The sequence below is a fragment of the Prionailurus bengalensis genome, chromosome A1 (genome assembly GCF_016509475.1).
Source record: "Prionailurus bengalensis isolate Pbe53 chromosome A1, Fcat_Pben_1.1_paternal_pri, whole genome shotgun sequence".
In the NCBI taxonomy this organism is placed as follows: Eukaryota; Metazoa; Chordata; class Mammalia; order Carnivora; family Felidae; genus Prionailurus; species Prionailurus bengalensis.
The window spans coordinates 189850218-189863490 of record NC_057343.1 but is presented as its reverse complement, the minus strand read 5'-3'; the positions used below and the strand labels follow the sequence as shown (position 1 = coordinate 189863490).

Below are 13273 nucleotides of genomic sequence, written 5' to 3'. Positions count from 1 at the left end.
GATAACAAAAAATGTCACACAAGAATCTTAAGCAATTATGAATACTGCTAAAGCAAGAACAGTATGAATAATTTATCTAAATTATAACACGTATATAATCTAATTATTTGAAAAATACAAGCCAGAACTATTGCCCATGCAAATATGCATCACTATTCACTCTAAACTATCACAACAAACTCAACTGATGATGATGAAGATAACCCAACAATAATTTATAATTAAAATGCAAGACATGCAGCATTTAAAAATGATGACCTACCTAAAATAACATTAATGAATGTTCCTAACAAAATGCAGGGATTTCTGCTATTTAAAGGTTATTTTAGTAGTGAGGGGAAAAATGAGGACCTAGAATAATAAATCGGCAGCTTTGGTATGGAGTTGGCAGGGTCACCTATGAGAAACATATTTAAAGAAGTCTTAATAGTGATCTATGAGTGGACAACAAGGAAGTGAAAATGGTTCTGATGTTTCTAGCTTGGATAATCAAGATAATCACAACTTTACCATTAAGATAGGAAACAAGAGAAGGAGGAGGTTTGAGATATAGATGATGAGTTCATGACCATAAACCGAAGGGTCTACAGAATATTAGGTGGTCGTGTCTAACAATAGTTAGAAATCCATTCAGTACCAGGCACTAGCTAAACGCTAGGAATAACCCCATTCCTACCTTCAAGGAGCTCACAATCTAGTTAGGAAGATAGATGAGCCTAAGGATCCTTGGAATGCAGCATAGTAAGTGCTATGGGAGAGGTTATGAACTGGGTGCCATGAGATCAGAGGAAAGAACACTAACTCCAGACTACAGTGGTCAAAAAAGCAACGGAAATTGGAGATAGGGATTTGCAGCCAAAACTATATGAGATCACACAAACAACAAAAGATGAAAATTAAACACAAATTCTAGGCTGTATCAACACTTAAGAAGTCTAAAGAAAAAACACAGCAAAAGAGTCAGAAGGAATGGTCAGAAAGTTAGAAGAATCCAGAAACACTGTTAAGAGGAAGCAGTCAACAATTCCATAAATATGAGATTGTCTGCAGAATGACAACACTAATGAAGCCTGAGTTTTACATTTTAGGTCACTAATGATTTTAGTGATTGCAATTTCAATGGAATTGTTCTCATAGCCAGTCTTTGCTTTCCACCTTTTACAAGGCTAATTCTGGCTCTCATTACCTCTTGCCTAAAATCCAGACTGGTCTTCTTACCCTTGGTTTCTCCCCTCCCCAATCCAGTGGCCTGTAGAACACTGCCTAGTCAATCTTCTTAAGTGCAGTTCACCTGCTCGAAATTCCTCACTGACCTATCACTACCTACCAAATTATGAATACCTAATATATGTATTCAGGTCTTTTCACAAATTCCCCCACTATAACTTTTCAATATTACTTCTATTTCCCCTTTTATAACCTATACTTCGCAAAACAGTTCTATAATTAGCATTCCAATTATATTTAGACAATCACTTCTTTTTGCTATTCTCAGACAAAACCCACCCTGGAAAGCTTCTCAATTTGAAGGTACAATTATATTCCATAAACATGAACTTTACCATTCCCTACCTTGATTTTTAAGTTTAAGCTCTTAATAATAATTAAAGGATATAAAAGGGGGGGGTCACAATATCAATAAAAGAGACAAAATACCTAGGAATGAACTGAACAATAAATGCCCAAGACCTATATAATAAAAACTTTAAAACACTCCAGGACTCAAAAGAAACCTGGAACATAGAGAGGCTTTCTGTGTTCATACATAGAGAAGAGTTAACATCTTTAAGCTACCTCTTCATCTTAACTTAAACAAGTATCTAAAGTTCATATAGCCAACATTATCAGAAAAACTCTGAGGGATAAATAAAAAACAATGAAGGGACTAAGTCTAGACAGTACAATATAGTCTAAATATTCATTATGACCACACACTTAAAAAACAGGAATAAATATCAGAAATGGAACCAAATATATGGGAGAACTTAGTATATAATGATTAGCCAGGAAAAGATGAACTATTTAATAAATACATGGAAACCACCAAATAGTTATCTAGGGGAAAAAATTATACCTACAACACACTGTACATGCAGATAAATCCTAAGTGGAGCAAAGATGTAAATGTAAAAAATGAAATAAAAATAATGGAGTAAAATATGATAGAGAAGCCTTTTCTAATTGAGTCAAAATTCTAAGTTCTAAAAGAAAAAACAATAGGGGTGTCTGGGTGGCTCAGTTGGTTAAGCGCCCCACTTCGGCTCAGGTCATGATCTCACAGTTCACGAGTTCAAGCCCCACACTGGACTCTCTGCTGTCAGCACAGAGCTCGCTTCGGATCCTCTGTCCCCTTCAATCTCTACCCTTCCCCAGCTCATTCTCTCTCTCTCTCTCAAAATAAATAAATAACTCTCTGACCTCAGTCATAGCAATCTCTTACTCGACACATCCCCAAAGGCAAGGGAATTAAAAGCAAAGATAAACTACTGGGACCTTATGAAGATAAAAAGCTTCTGCACAGCAAAGGAAACAACCAACAAAACTAAAAGGCAACCAACGGAATGGGAAAAGATATTTGCAAATGACATATCGGACAAAGGGTTAGTATCCAAAATCTATAAAGAGCTCACCAAACTCCACACCCGAAAAACAAATAACCCAGTGAAGAAATGGGCAGAAAACATGAATAGACACTTCTCTAAAGAAGACATCCGGATGGCCAACAGGCACATGAAAAGATGCTCAACGTCGCTCCTCATCAGGGAAATACAAATCAAAACCACACTCAGATATCACCTCACGCCAGTCAGAGTGGCCAAAATGAACAAATCAGGAGACTATAGGTGCTGGAGAGGATGTGGAGAAACGGGAACCCTCTTGCACTGTTGGTGGGAATGCAAACTGGTGCAGCCACTCTGGAAAACACTGTGGAGGTTCCTCAGAAAATTAAAAATAGACCTACCCTATGACCCAGCAATAGCACTGCTAGGAATTTACCCAAGGGATACAGGAGTACTGATGCATAGGGGCACTTGTACCCCAATGTTTATAGCAGCACTCTCAACAATAGCCAAATTATGGAAAGAGCCTAAATGTCCATCAACTGATGAATGGATAAAGAAATTGTGGTTTACATACACAGTGGAGTACTACGTGGCAATGAGAAAGAATGAAATATGGCCCTTTGTAGCCACATGGATGGAACTGGAGAGTGTGATGCTCAGTGAAATAAGCCATATAGAGAAAGACAGATACCATATGGTTTCACTCTTATGTGGATCCTGAGAAACTTAACAGAAACCCATGGGGGAGGGGAAGGAAAAAAAAAAAAAAAAGAGGTTAGAGTAGGAGAGAGCCAAAGCATAAGAGACTCTTAAAAACTGAGAACAAACTGAGGGTTGATGGGAGGGAGGGGAGAGTGGGTGATGGGTATTGAGGAGGGCACCTTTTGGGATAAGCACTGGGTGTTGTATGGAAACCAATTTGACAATAAATTTCATATATTGAAAAAAAAATTAAAATACAAACAATAAAAAATAAATACACTTAAAAAAAAAGAAAAAACAATAAATTCAATCTCATTAAAAACAAATTCTGCAAGTCAAAAAAATCATAAGCCAAAATCAAGACAAGCAAAACTGAAAACAGTAATTTTAACTCATCATACAGGGTTAATTTCCCTAATGTATACCAAACTCCCACAAATTGGCAAGAAAAGGCTAAAATCCAGAGAAGGCCAGCCTAACTACTCTCTGTTGGTGCTGTGTCTCCCTTCAGCTAGAGCTGTAGCCCCAATAAAGCCTTGCCTGTGCCTTTGAGAAAAAAAAGGGGGGAGGGGAGAGGCTAAAATCCCACAGAAAAGTGGGCAAAGGACATGATCTGACAACTCACAGAAGAGGAAACACACGTTTTTCATCAACATGTGAATAAATACAATCTCACTCACAGTAAGAGAAATACAAATTAAAACTTATGTTAAAAAACATCCATTTTTCATGTACTGGAATAACCAAATGTAAGAATTTGATAACACGGTTTTTGATAAGGATGTAAGACTGTAGGAACTCTCAACCACTGTCTGTAAAACCCCATAGAGAGTAATATCGATCCATTATTACAGACATACATACTCTTTAACGCAGCAACTTCACTTCTAGCAATTTATCTCAAGGCTATATTTGTATCTGTCAAAATTATGGCTATATAAAATTATTTAGTGCAACACTGAATGAAATAGCAGACGAAACTAAAGTGTTCACCAATAGAGCATCAATTCTGTGGTATGGCCATATAAGGATACTACACCACTACGAAACAGAATTAGGAGGCCTAGGGGGAGAAGGAGGCCTTAACATTTAATCAGAATCTTAAAATTTGGCAGAACAGGAAGTGTCAACATAAAAACACAGAGTACAAAGCTTTATTTCATGAATATCTAAAAGCAGTAGTTATGGCTCTGTGATACATCATTAAGTTAAAACAAACAACAGGTTCAAGATACTGTAAATCTACTTCTGAAATCATTGTTGCACTATATGCTAATTAACTTGGATATAAATTTAAAAATTAAATAAAAATTTAAAAAAAAGAACACTGTATATTATCCCATCATCTGTATAAAGAGAACATACATATATTTATACTTATTTATATTTATTTACCAATATATCTTTATATTGACTTATGTATACATAAAAATATCTCTAGAATTTTTCACAAGTTAATAAAAATAGCTACTTGCTAGGGCTTAAGAGAACTTAGTAGTTGGCAAACAGAAGAATGATACTTTTCACTGTACACTTTCTATGTTTTGATTTTTTTAACATATAATAAATGTATAAATACATTACTAATTTTTAAAAAGAATTTTAAAGATGTATTTAAGGGTGAAAGTTTATAAACTAGAACATTACATAAACACTCCTTAAAACTTTGACCCAGACGTTATTCTAACCAAAAAACTGCTCAAGCTGTAACTATCTACTCATGTAATCACTGAGTTAATTCTACCATAGCATGTAATAAGTGTATTTAAGAAGGCTCAGTTGAATTCCCAAAGTTATAAGCCAGAGTATGAATTTCAACTGTATTAAAACCCACTCAACTTCTAAAATTAATGTCTCTGATTATTAGGCAGCTGTTTTTAAAATAAATATTTCAATCTACTCAGAAATAATATATGTGATAAGCACATTTTTTAAAGCACAGTGTGAATTATTCTGCTGATTAAGCTAAAAATCTAAGCCAAGTACCCGATTGTTCTTCTACAACAGATTGGAATTATTTTCCATGAATTGGCTAACATACAAAGCTTTTAGTAAAGGGCTGAGAATTATAGTGCTTTGCAGCATAAAAGAACATTCTCATTTCAAAGAATTTCCCAAGGTAATGCCATCTAAGAGAGATGAATTTATTGTACCCAGATGTTTTACGTCTAGTGCACTGCCTTTTCTACTATACTTCTTCCCACAATGGCTTACTTGGGAATCTCTTAGAGATGTAAGGGGTTTTCAGGGCTGAGCTTTGGAACCCAAAAAGTACTTCCATAGATAAAAATAAATCTCACTGAGACAGGACAAACCCTTCACAATTCCATAAAATATATACTTCTTGATGGACAACTCTAATAATAATATTAAACCACTATCATCAAACCACATCTTGAGTTATGTTATAGTAATGCCAAATGAAACATTATTGCTATGATTACATATAAACCAAAAATTAATCTAAAAATCAAGGATCATCACTGTCATACTAGATGAATTTTTACCTGTTTCCTGCCTGTATTTCTTTTCCTTATTTTAAGATTCTAATTTTTTTTTTTTTAATGTTTATTTTTGAGAGAGAGAGACAGAGAGACAGAGCTTGAGCAGGGAGGGGCAAAGAGACAGGGAGATACAGAACTGGAAACAAGTTCCAGGCTCCGTGCTGTCAGCACAGAGCCCGACATGGGGCTCAAATTATGAACTGTGAGATCATGACCTGAGCCAAAGTCGGAGGCTTAATCGAGTGAGCCAACCAGGCCAGGTGCCCCTTGAGATTTTGTTTTAAGTAATCTCTGCACCCAACATGAGGCTCAAACTCACAACCCCAAGATCAAGAGTAGCATGTGCTACTGACTGAGCCAGCCAGGTGCCCTTCCTGCTTGTATTTCTTGACTTCTACCTCTTTAACCTCAACATTACTTTAACCACTAACTCCAAATCATATCAATTATATTTCAAGGAATATATATATTTTTAATATTACAAATGTCATTTCCAACATTTCATTTAACTGAAATAAATGCCTTATGTTCCACTGATACTAATGTTCTGGAACAATAAAGAATATTGCATTTAGGAAGCCTCCCTTCTTTGTTACTAACAAAACCCTTAATAGACAAATTAGAACAGACCAAATGTCTGGAAAATTTGTTCTCATTTACATTTTATCATATTAAAATCTAAAATGTTTTCTTCTGCCTTCTAGTGTCATCCAGTAAAATAAACCCAAAACTGTCTGTTCTCCTCTAGCCCTAATAATTCATATGCAATGGTAAGACAAATTATATTACAAACAAGATTCATAAACATTCATCAATGACTGTATCACTGTCATTTCAACGTAACCAAACCTCATTTTACTCAAATTCAAAATCATCTTAACAAAGATATAAATCAGAATGCTCACTAACAGATTAGCAAAGGTGATATAGACACTTACCTACATAATGCATATTAAGAGCCAAATACTTATACTGGAAAAGAGGGTTGTTACTGAGGCTACTTCTTTGGATCTGCTGGAAGAAGGAGCTGACATCCCATCTGTACAGGACATCCAACAGCATGATGCTTGGCACCCTCAGGGCCACATTTAACACTGCCTCCAGTTTTTCCTTTGCAGCCATGTTTTTTCTTGGAGCAGACCTAAAATTCAGGAGATCCAACATATAAAAAATAAGTCACCTCAAACAGCTTTTAGATATGCTCTTAGGAATCTAATGGATTGCCATATCTATACAAACACTACATAACAATGTATAAAACTCCTCAGCCACAGCTACTACTTCTAGGCTTTCATGAAGCAATCTTTATATTGCGTTTTCACACTGACCCTTCCTTACAGGTCTTCCCAGTCTGCATAAGTGGTAAGGCCTCAAACTTTATTTTTAAAAGCTTAACTCCAACTCTAGGCACTAGCAACAAAACACCCTAATAATACTACAGCTTTTGTCCAATTAACTTGAAAGGAAAAATTCACTCCTATAAAAGTGAGATTTATGTAGGTCTTAAAAAAGAGCAAAATTTAACTGATTTAAAAAAAAAAGCCTAAGCTATTCAATAAAAATTTGCTAACTACACATTTAGTTTGCAGCATCTCAGAGACTTATCCTTTTCTATATTACTTGCAATCAAAATTGAAGTACTGAATTTACACGATGTAGATACAATTCAGAGAAACTCACGATACAGGTAAATAAAACATTGTTCACAATATTATTTCCTTGAATCATTAAACTCTTCATTTGATATTCCCATAATCTGCCTTCAAAGTGGGAAACAATTGCAACATCAAATTCTTCCTGTGATATACAGATACGCTGGCATATGGAGTCTGCAGCCCCTGTCTGTGCTCAGCTGTTGATGAGTAGTACGAATAGAATTAAAAAAAAAAAAAAAAAAAAAAAAAAGGAAATGAAAGATCTCCAGGACAATCTATTATTTAAAAGGACAATTCTGTGCAACACTGCTTTGTATGATAGTGCTGCAAATTAATCCAAGGAATTATGAGAATCAGGCAAACAAGTGTGTTAAAGACAATTTTAAAAGTAATGATAATTCTGGATTGTTGGCTCTGACAATATCCTTTTAAGAATTTTGCTGAGAAAGCTAAACACATTTCCAGCTTTGGCAGTAATTTCAGACATTACAGGACAAATGAAAACATTTATTTCTGAAGAAAATTACAGTGACAGATTACTATGCTATGGTTAAATATTTGTCAGTATTTCCATTTTACCCTCTAATTTTCATAGCTTCCTAGCTCAGATAGTTAAAAAAAAAAAAAAAAAAAGAGCTCAACTTGGCAAACCATTAATAGAAGTTTGTCAATCACTGAAACACTGATACATTATATCAATCATTGAATGATCATAAATCATTCCCATTACTTAAAAGTTATCCTAAGAATGCACAATTAACATTTTTATTAATAAGTATTGTAATTCTGATTATTTTCAATGAATAAGATCACTTTAATAATTTTTCTACATAAGAAATAAATATTGTCAGAATTAAAACCTAACTGTTGTGTCCTATGGGGGGAAAAAAAGCACTGAAAAATAAAAACTCAACATTTAGTGCAAATTACACCATTCAGGAATTTCAATTTCTCAAAGCTCATGAGAAAAAAAAAAAATCTTGAGAAGAAATAATACCAAAATATCACATTAACATCCTTCCAACAATAAGGCTAAGGTGACTTTTATTTCCTTTTCTGTTTGCCAAATGTTGTAGAATACCCATTATTGGGGATTAAAAAAAGAAATTCTTTATAAAAAGTATAATATGCCTAAGCTACCTAGATGACTTAAGGAAATATATAGAACATAACTACTTACTAAGGTGGTCAAACAGATAAACAGTCAAACTCAGTTGGGAGTTTATTTCAAAGTACACGAACAATGGATTTTTCTCACAAAACACCAGTCCCGTGTGAAAATCATTATGGACTACTGACAGGCTTTATACTATAATGGAATATACTTTTTCCATATTCTAGAATCCAATATAAATCACTACTGCTTTTGTAGGGACTATTACTAAGTTAGTACTTGTGGTCCATATTTATTTCATCTGAGTTAGAGCCTTCCTCCTTTTTTAATGTTTTGCTGTTTTTACATGTACCCATTTTTACCATTTATTGCAGCTCTCAAAGGGGTAAAGAAAAAAAAAATTTAAGTAAACCAATAACCACTCCTGCATCACGATATGAAATCAAGATATGAACAACTAACAAGAAAAAAAATCTCCTTAATTCTTCTGGAGATTCAACTCTATTACAGAAGAGGGCCATTAGCATAATGGTACAAATTCCCTCTCAATAACCACTATTCCTGCCTCACATATAGAAAAAGGGAAATCTTGAGTTCCTAAAGCTCTCAATACAGAATATCCGAGACTGATCCCCAAATTCTACTGCATAGTAAATCCAAGACCCAAATGTCTGAATTAAGGAGGACCTTGTATAGAATGAAATATGCCCACTTAATAACAACCCCACTGCTTATAAACATTTCATTTATTTCTGTAAGTTATATTTTAGCAAGTCATTGGCAAGCTGGGCCTATATGTGGACACAGAGGAAACAAATTCATGGAAAACCAGATCTAAAATATTACCCACAAAAGCTGTGGAAAGACACACACACACACACACACACACACACAAAATCCCCAGCCCAACTTTGTGATTTCTAAAGTGTAAGTGCCACATGATAGGGTGATCACCATCACAAATACCACACACTACACTCCAGCACCACACACTAAATTAACATCTAAACAAAATGTGGAAACACTTATCTTGTTTAAAGTCACTGAAGTCACTCACATTTGCCAAGCCACTCTATTAAAAGCATGAAGTAAAAATGGAGCTTTCTCCCCTGGCATAAAAAGATTATTGTATTTCTATGATGTTTGGTTGAAGCCTAATTTATCTTTTTCCTAGATTTATTATCAGAGCTAATGAGTATATTCCAAGTCAGATGAAGCTTAAAATTCTCTTAAAATCATAATACCAAATTATCCTCAAAAATAAGCAAAGGAGCTGAACACAAAGATGACACTCCTAAGGTCAAATATTGAAGTTATTTCCTGTCATGTTCAATTACACATATTTTCCCCTCCATGAAAGATTTTTATATGTCCTCCTTGAAATGTTAACAGAACTGGGAAAGTAATATGCCAACACAATGTTTCAGCAAGTAATGTAAACTAAATGTGACTCAAGCTTAAAGATGTTTTTACACAGTGAAACACCTTAAAAAAAAAATCCCTTCCAAAAATGGCAAAAAACAAAACAAAACAAAACAAAAACTCAACAAAGCTAACCAAAAACAGGACCACAATGATTTCATTAGATGACTTTCCCAGGCTTGGAAGCAGCAATCACTACTTACACAGTAATGTCCTGTACAAGTATAACGTTGCACAGCTCACCATTCATATTTGTGGGTTAGGAAACACAGTCTCATTCTACACCTTCCTGGAAACACTTTGATTTTTGTTTTATGAAGAAATCACACAAATCATCCGGAACAATATGGAAAATGTATGTTTTTAAAGTAATAGCTTGTCTGTTGAAGAATTAAGAAAAAGAAACGGAAAATGGGATCTTACCAAAAAAAAGAAGGCTATTCATATCTCCTTTTTAAAAAGGCAGATAAACTCCCTTTTTAAAAAGGCAAATAAAAAATAAGAAATAAATGAGAAAATCATATGACCCAATTTTAAATTCAGTATGATAGATAATTTAAGGCTGAAAGTTTCTACACCTTTCTTCTGCTTCGAAAGAAAAAAAATAAATCACCATTAATCTCCTTTCTTTGTCCAATCCAATGGAAAAAAAAAAAATTCTACCATCTGCTAAAACCAATCTCAAGAAAAATTTTCTGGCTGTCCATACATTAGGATGGTAACCCCTGAAAATGTTATAGGGCAAAGCTAGAGCCTAAAATCATAAGTAAACTCAGCCAAAACTGAGATACCCAGGAGGAGAACGCACCTCTTACATAAGCATTGGCACATGTTTTAAATATAGCTGGTCCTCCCCACTCCCACACTATTGCTAGCTAACTTTGTATGTACCTGGTTTCCACATAAACTACTAGCAATTCTGTGGCTTCTCATCTCCAAAGTGGCAAAGATACAGAATCCACTCTGAATAACAGGACCATCTTTCAACTCTTAAGGAGCCAGACAGAGGGAATAAAAACTGCTCTCTCTGCCATTGGGCGCTCAGCCTGGGTCACGACTGCAGCACCGACAGCTCATCCTTTGGGCATGATTCAAGATTCAGTAGAAGAGCACAGTCCGCATTTTAAAAAATAAAAAGGCACACAATCCTCTCCTTTCCTTTCAAACTAGTTTCCTGTTTACTGCAGACAGCGTTGCAAAGCCATCCATTAATCTTTGATGCCTTCTCACTGCAAAGCCCCCTTCCTCTCTCCCCGCACCTCCCCCGCCCTCCACGCCTGCTGATCTCAGCCGCGTTTGAACTATAGTAACCCCAACCCAGCTCGCTGCAAAGCAGGCAGCGCAGCAGCAGGGCCGCTGCCGCCGCGGGGCTAGGGGATTACGTTCGCAAAAACTCTGCCAGTAAAGAGGCCCGTGCCAGGGAGCTCCCCTCTTGTCTGGCCAAGGGTGCTGGCTCCGCCGCGCCACGCACCGAAAAGCTTCCAAAGAAAGACACGGGCCAAGTTCATCATCCCCGAGCAGAAAGGGGACTCATTCCTAAAAGGAGGGCAAGGGTCTTGAGTGGGAAAAGCAAAACAGGAGTGGGGTGGAGAAGGGATGGCAGCCGAGAGAGGACGCGATGGGGAGAAAAAGGAACGGATAGAGAACGCTCTCACAGTGAAAAAGGACAGATGGGATGCAGAGCAAATGGGCCCCCATTCGAAGAATGGCTTGGCAGGCCTTTCCGCACCCCCAAACAACCTCAAACCGCATGAAAGAAGGAAAGAGGAGGCTGAGTTTGGGGCTGCGTAGACCAAAGGATAAGTCAAAAGGAAAGAGGGAGGGAAGCTTAGAAGCAAAGCGGACAAAGACGCAAAAGAGGGAAAGTTGGAAGTGGGAACTAGAGAAAAGGGGCTGGAAAGGAGCACCTAGGAAGGGGCAGCTCAGGAAGCTGCTTAGAAAAGACCTCGAAAGGGGGTCCTAGGGATGCGATGGGGCAGAAGCTCAGAGAGAGAGCATCTTAGGAATGCCAGGGGAGGTAAAGGATGTCTCCGGGAGGGTGGGCAATTAAGGAGGCGGCGCTCAAGGCCCTGGAGCTGGCGGAGGGGACTCTGTACGGGGAAGGGGGGTGGGAAGGGAGGGCAGAGAGTCGGAGAGAGCTGGTGGGGGGGCCAAGAGGTCTGCAAGAGGGGCAGCTGGTCAGGAGGGAGGGGACGCCAGGAGAGAAGAGGGGATGTGGACGCCGCCGAGACTGGGAAGAAAGTAGGAGGTGAACCGAGGAAGGGGCGGGGGAGGGGGGAGAGGAAGAAGCCGGCAAAAGGGTGGGGGAGGGGAGAAGGAAGGATGTGGGAAGAGAAGGGGGCGGGGGAGCCTGGATGAGAAGAGGCCAGCCAGGGCGGACGGCTCGGTCACCTCGGGCAGTGGCCTCTCTCCCCGCAGGGCGGCGGCGCCGCCGGCGGGCAGGCGAGCTCCGCAACTCCCCGGCTCTCTCGCCCGCCCTCCCGTTCTTCTCGGGCGGCGGCGGCGGGGGCCGGGACGGCGCGGCTCACAGCGGCGGCTCCTCCGCGCCGGGCCTTGGTTGCAGCGTCTTGGGAGGCGGCGGCAGCGGCGGCGGCAGCGGCCCGACCCGTGCGGTCACCATCGTCCGCGGCGGCAGGCGCTCGCGGGCCGAGCCCCTCAGCAGCCGACGGCGGCCATGGCCTACTGCGCTCGCTCCTCCCGCCCCCGGCGCTCTGCGGCGGCCGCGGTCCGCTCTAGCTCTCTGCGCCTGCGCGCGCCGCGCCCCTCCCCCGCCCCCCGCGCGCGCGCGCGCGCTCTTGCGCTCACTCACAATCGCACGGGCCGGGTGGTTCCCGCGCCGCCCCCAGTACGAGGGCGGGAGACGCAATCCTCCCGCGGCCCACGCAGCCGGGCCCAAGCGTCTGTGGAGACGCTTACCACCCCGACCCTTGCACGCACCCTGTGACACGCGCCATTCTGACACACGTGCGCTCTCGCACTCCTCAAATATCAGAAGCCGCGAGCGCTCACACCCACACTCACCTGCTGCGACCACGTGGGAGAATTGGAGGGGCTGATCTTCACCCGGTGCAACCGCAGTAGCAATGATGCCTGAATTTTTTTAACTCCCTCACTGACTGGACTAGACTGTCAACTCCATGGCGTCAGGAACCAAGTCTGTGATGGCTCAGCAGTGCCTACCATAGAATAGGCGCTCCATAAGCCTCTGTTGAATAAGTAACTGGATGCCTGAATAAGTGAATTGAAAACGTTCACTATCTTTAATTTTAAACTTCCACCCCTTAAAGAATTTGTTCAAAGAATTTTATTGTA

The 13273-nt window shown here is 39.2% G+C and overlaps 1 protein-coding gene across 1 annotated transcript in view; it reads right to left on the bottom strand.

The window, feature by feature from the left end:
- RNF145 (ring finger protein 145) overlaps positions 1 to 12731 on the bottom strand; it is a 59309-nt gene extending 46578 nt beyond the window's left edge. The window contains exons 1-2 of the mRNA XM_043597043.1: positions 12353 to 12731; positions 6709 to 6911 (exon numbers count right to left, since the gene is read on the bottom strand). Of these exons, the coding sequence (XP_043452978.1) occupies positions 6709 to 6892 (184 nt within the window). The 5' untranslated portion in view covers positions 6893 to 6911; positions 12353 to 12731. The remainder of the gene's footprint in view (positions 1 to 6708; positions 6912 to 12352) is intronic.
- Between the last annotated feature and the right edge of the window lie 542 nt (positions 12732 to 13273).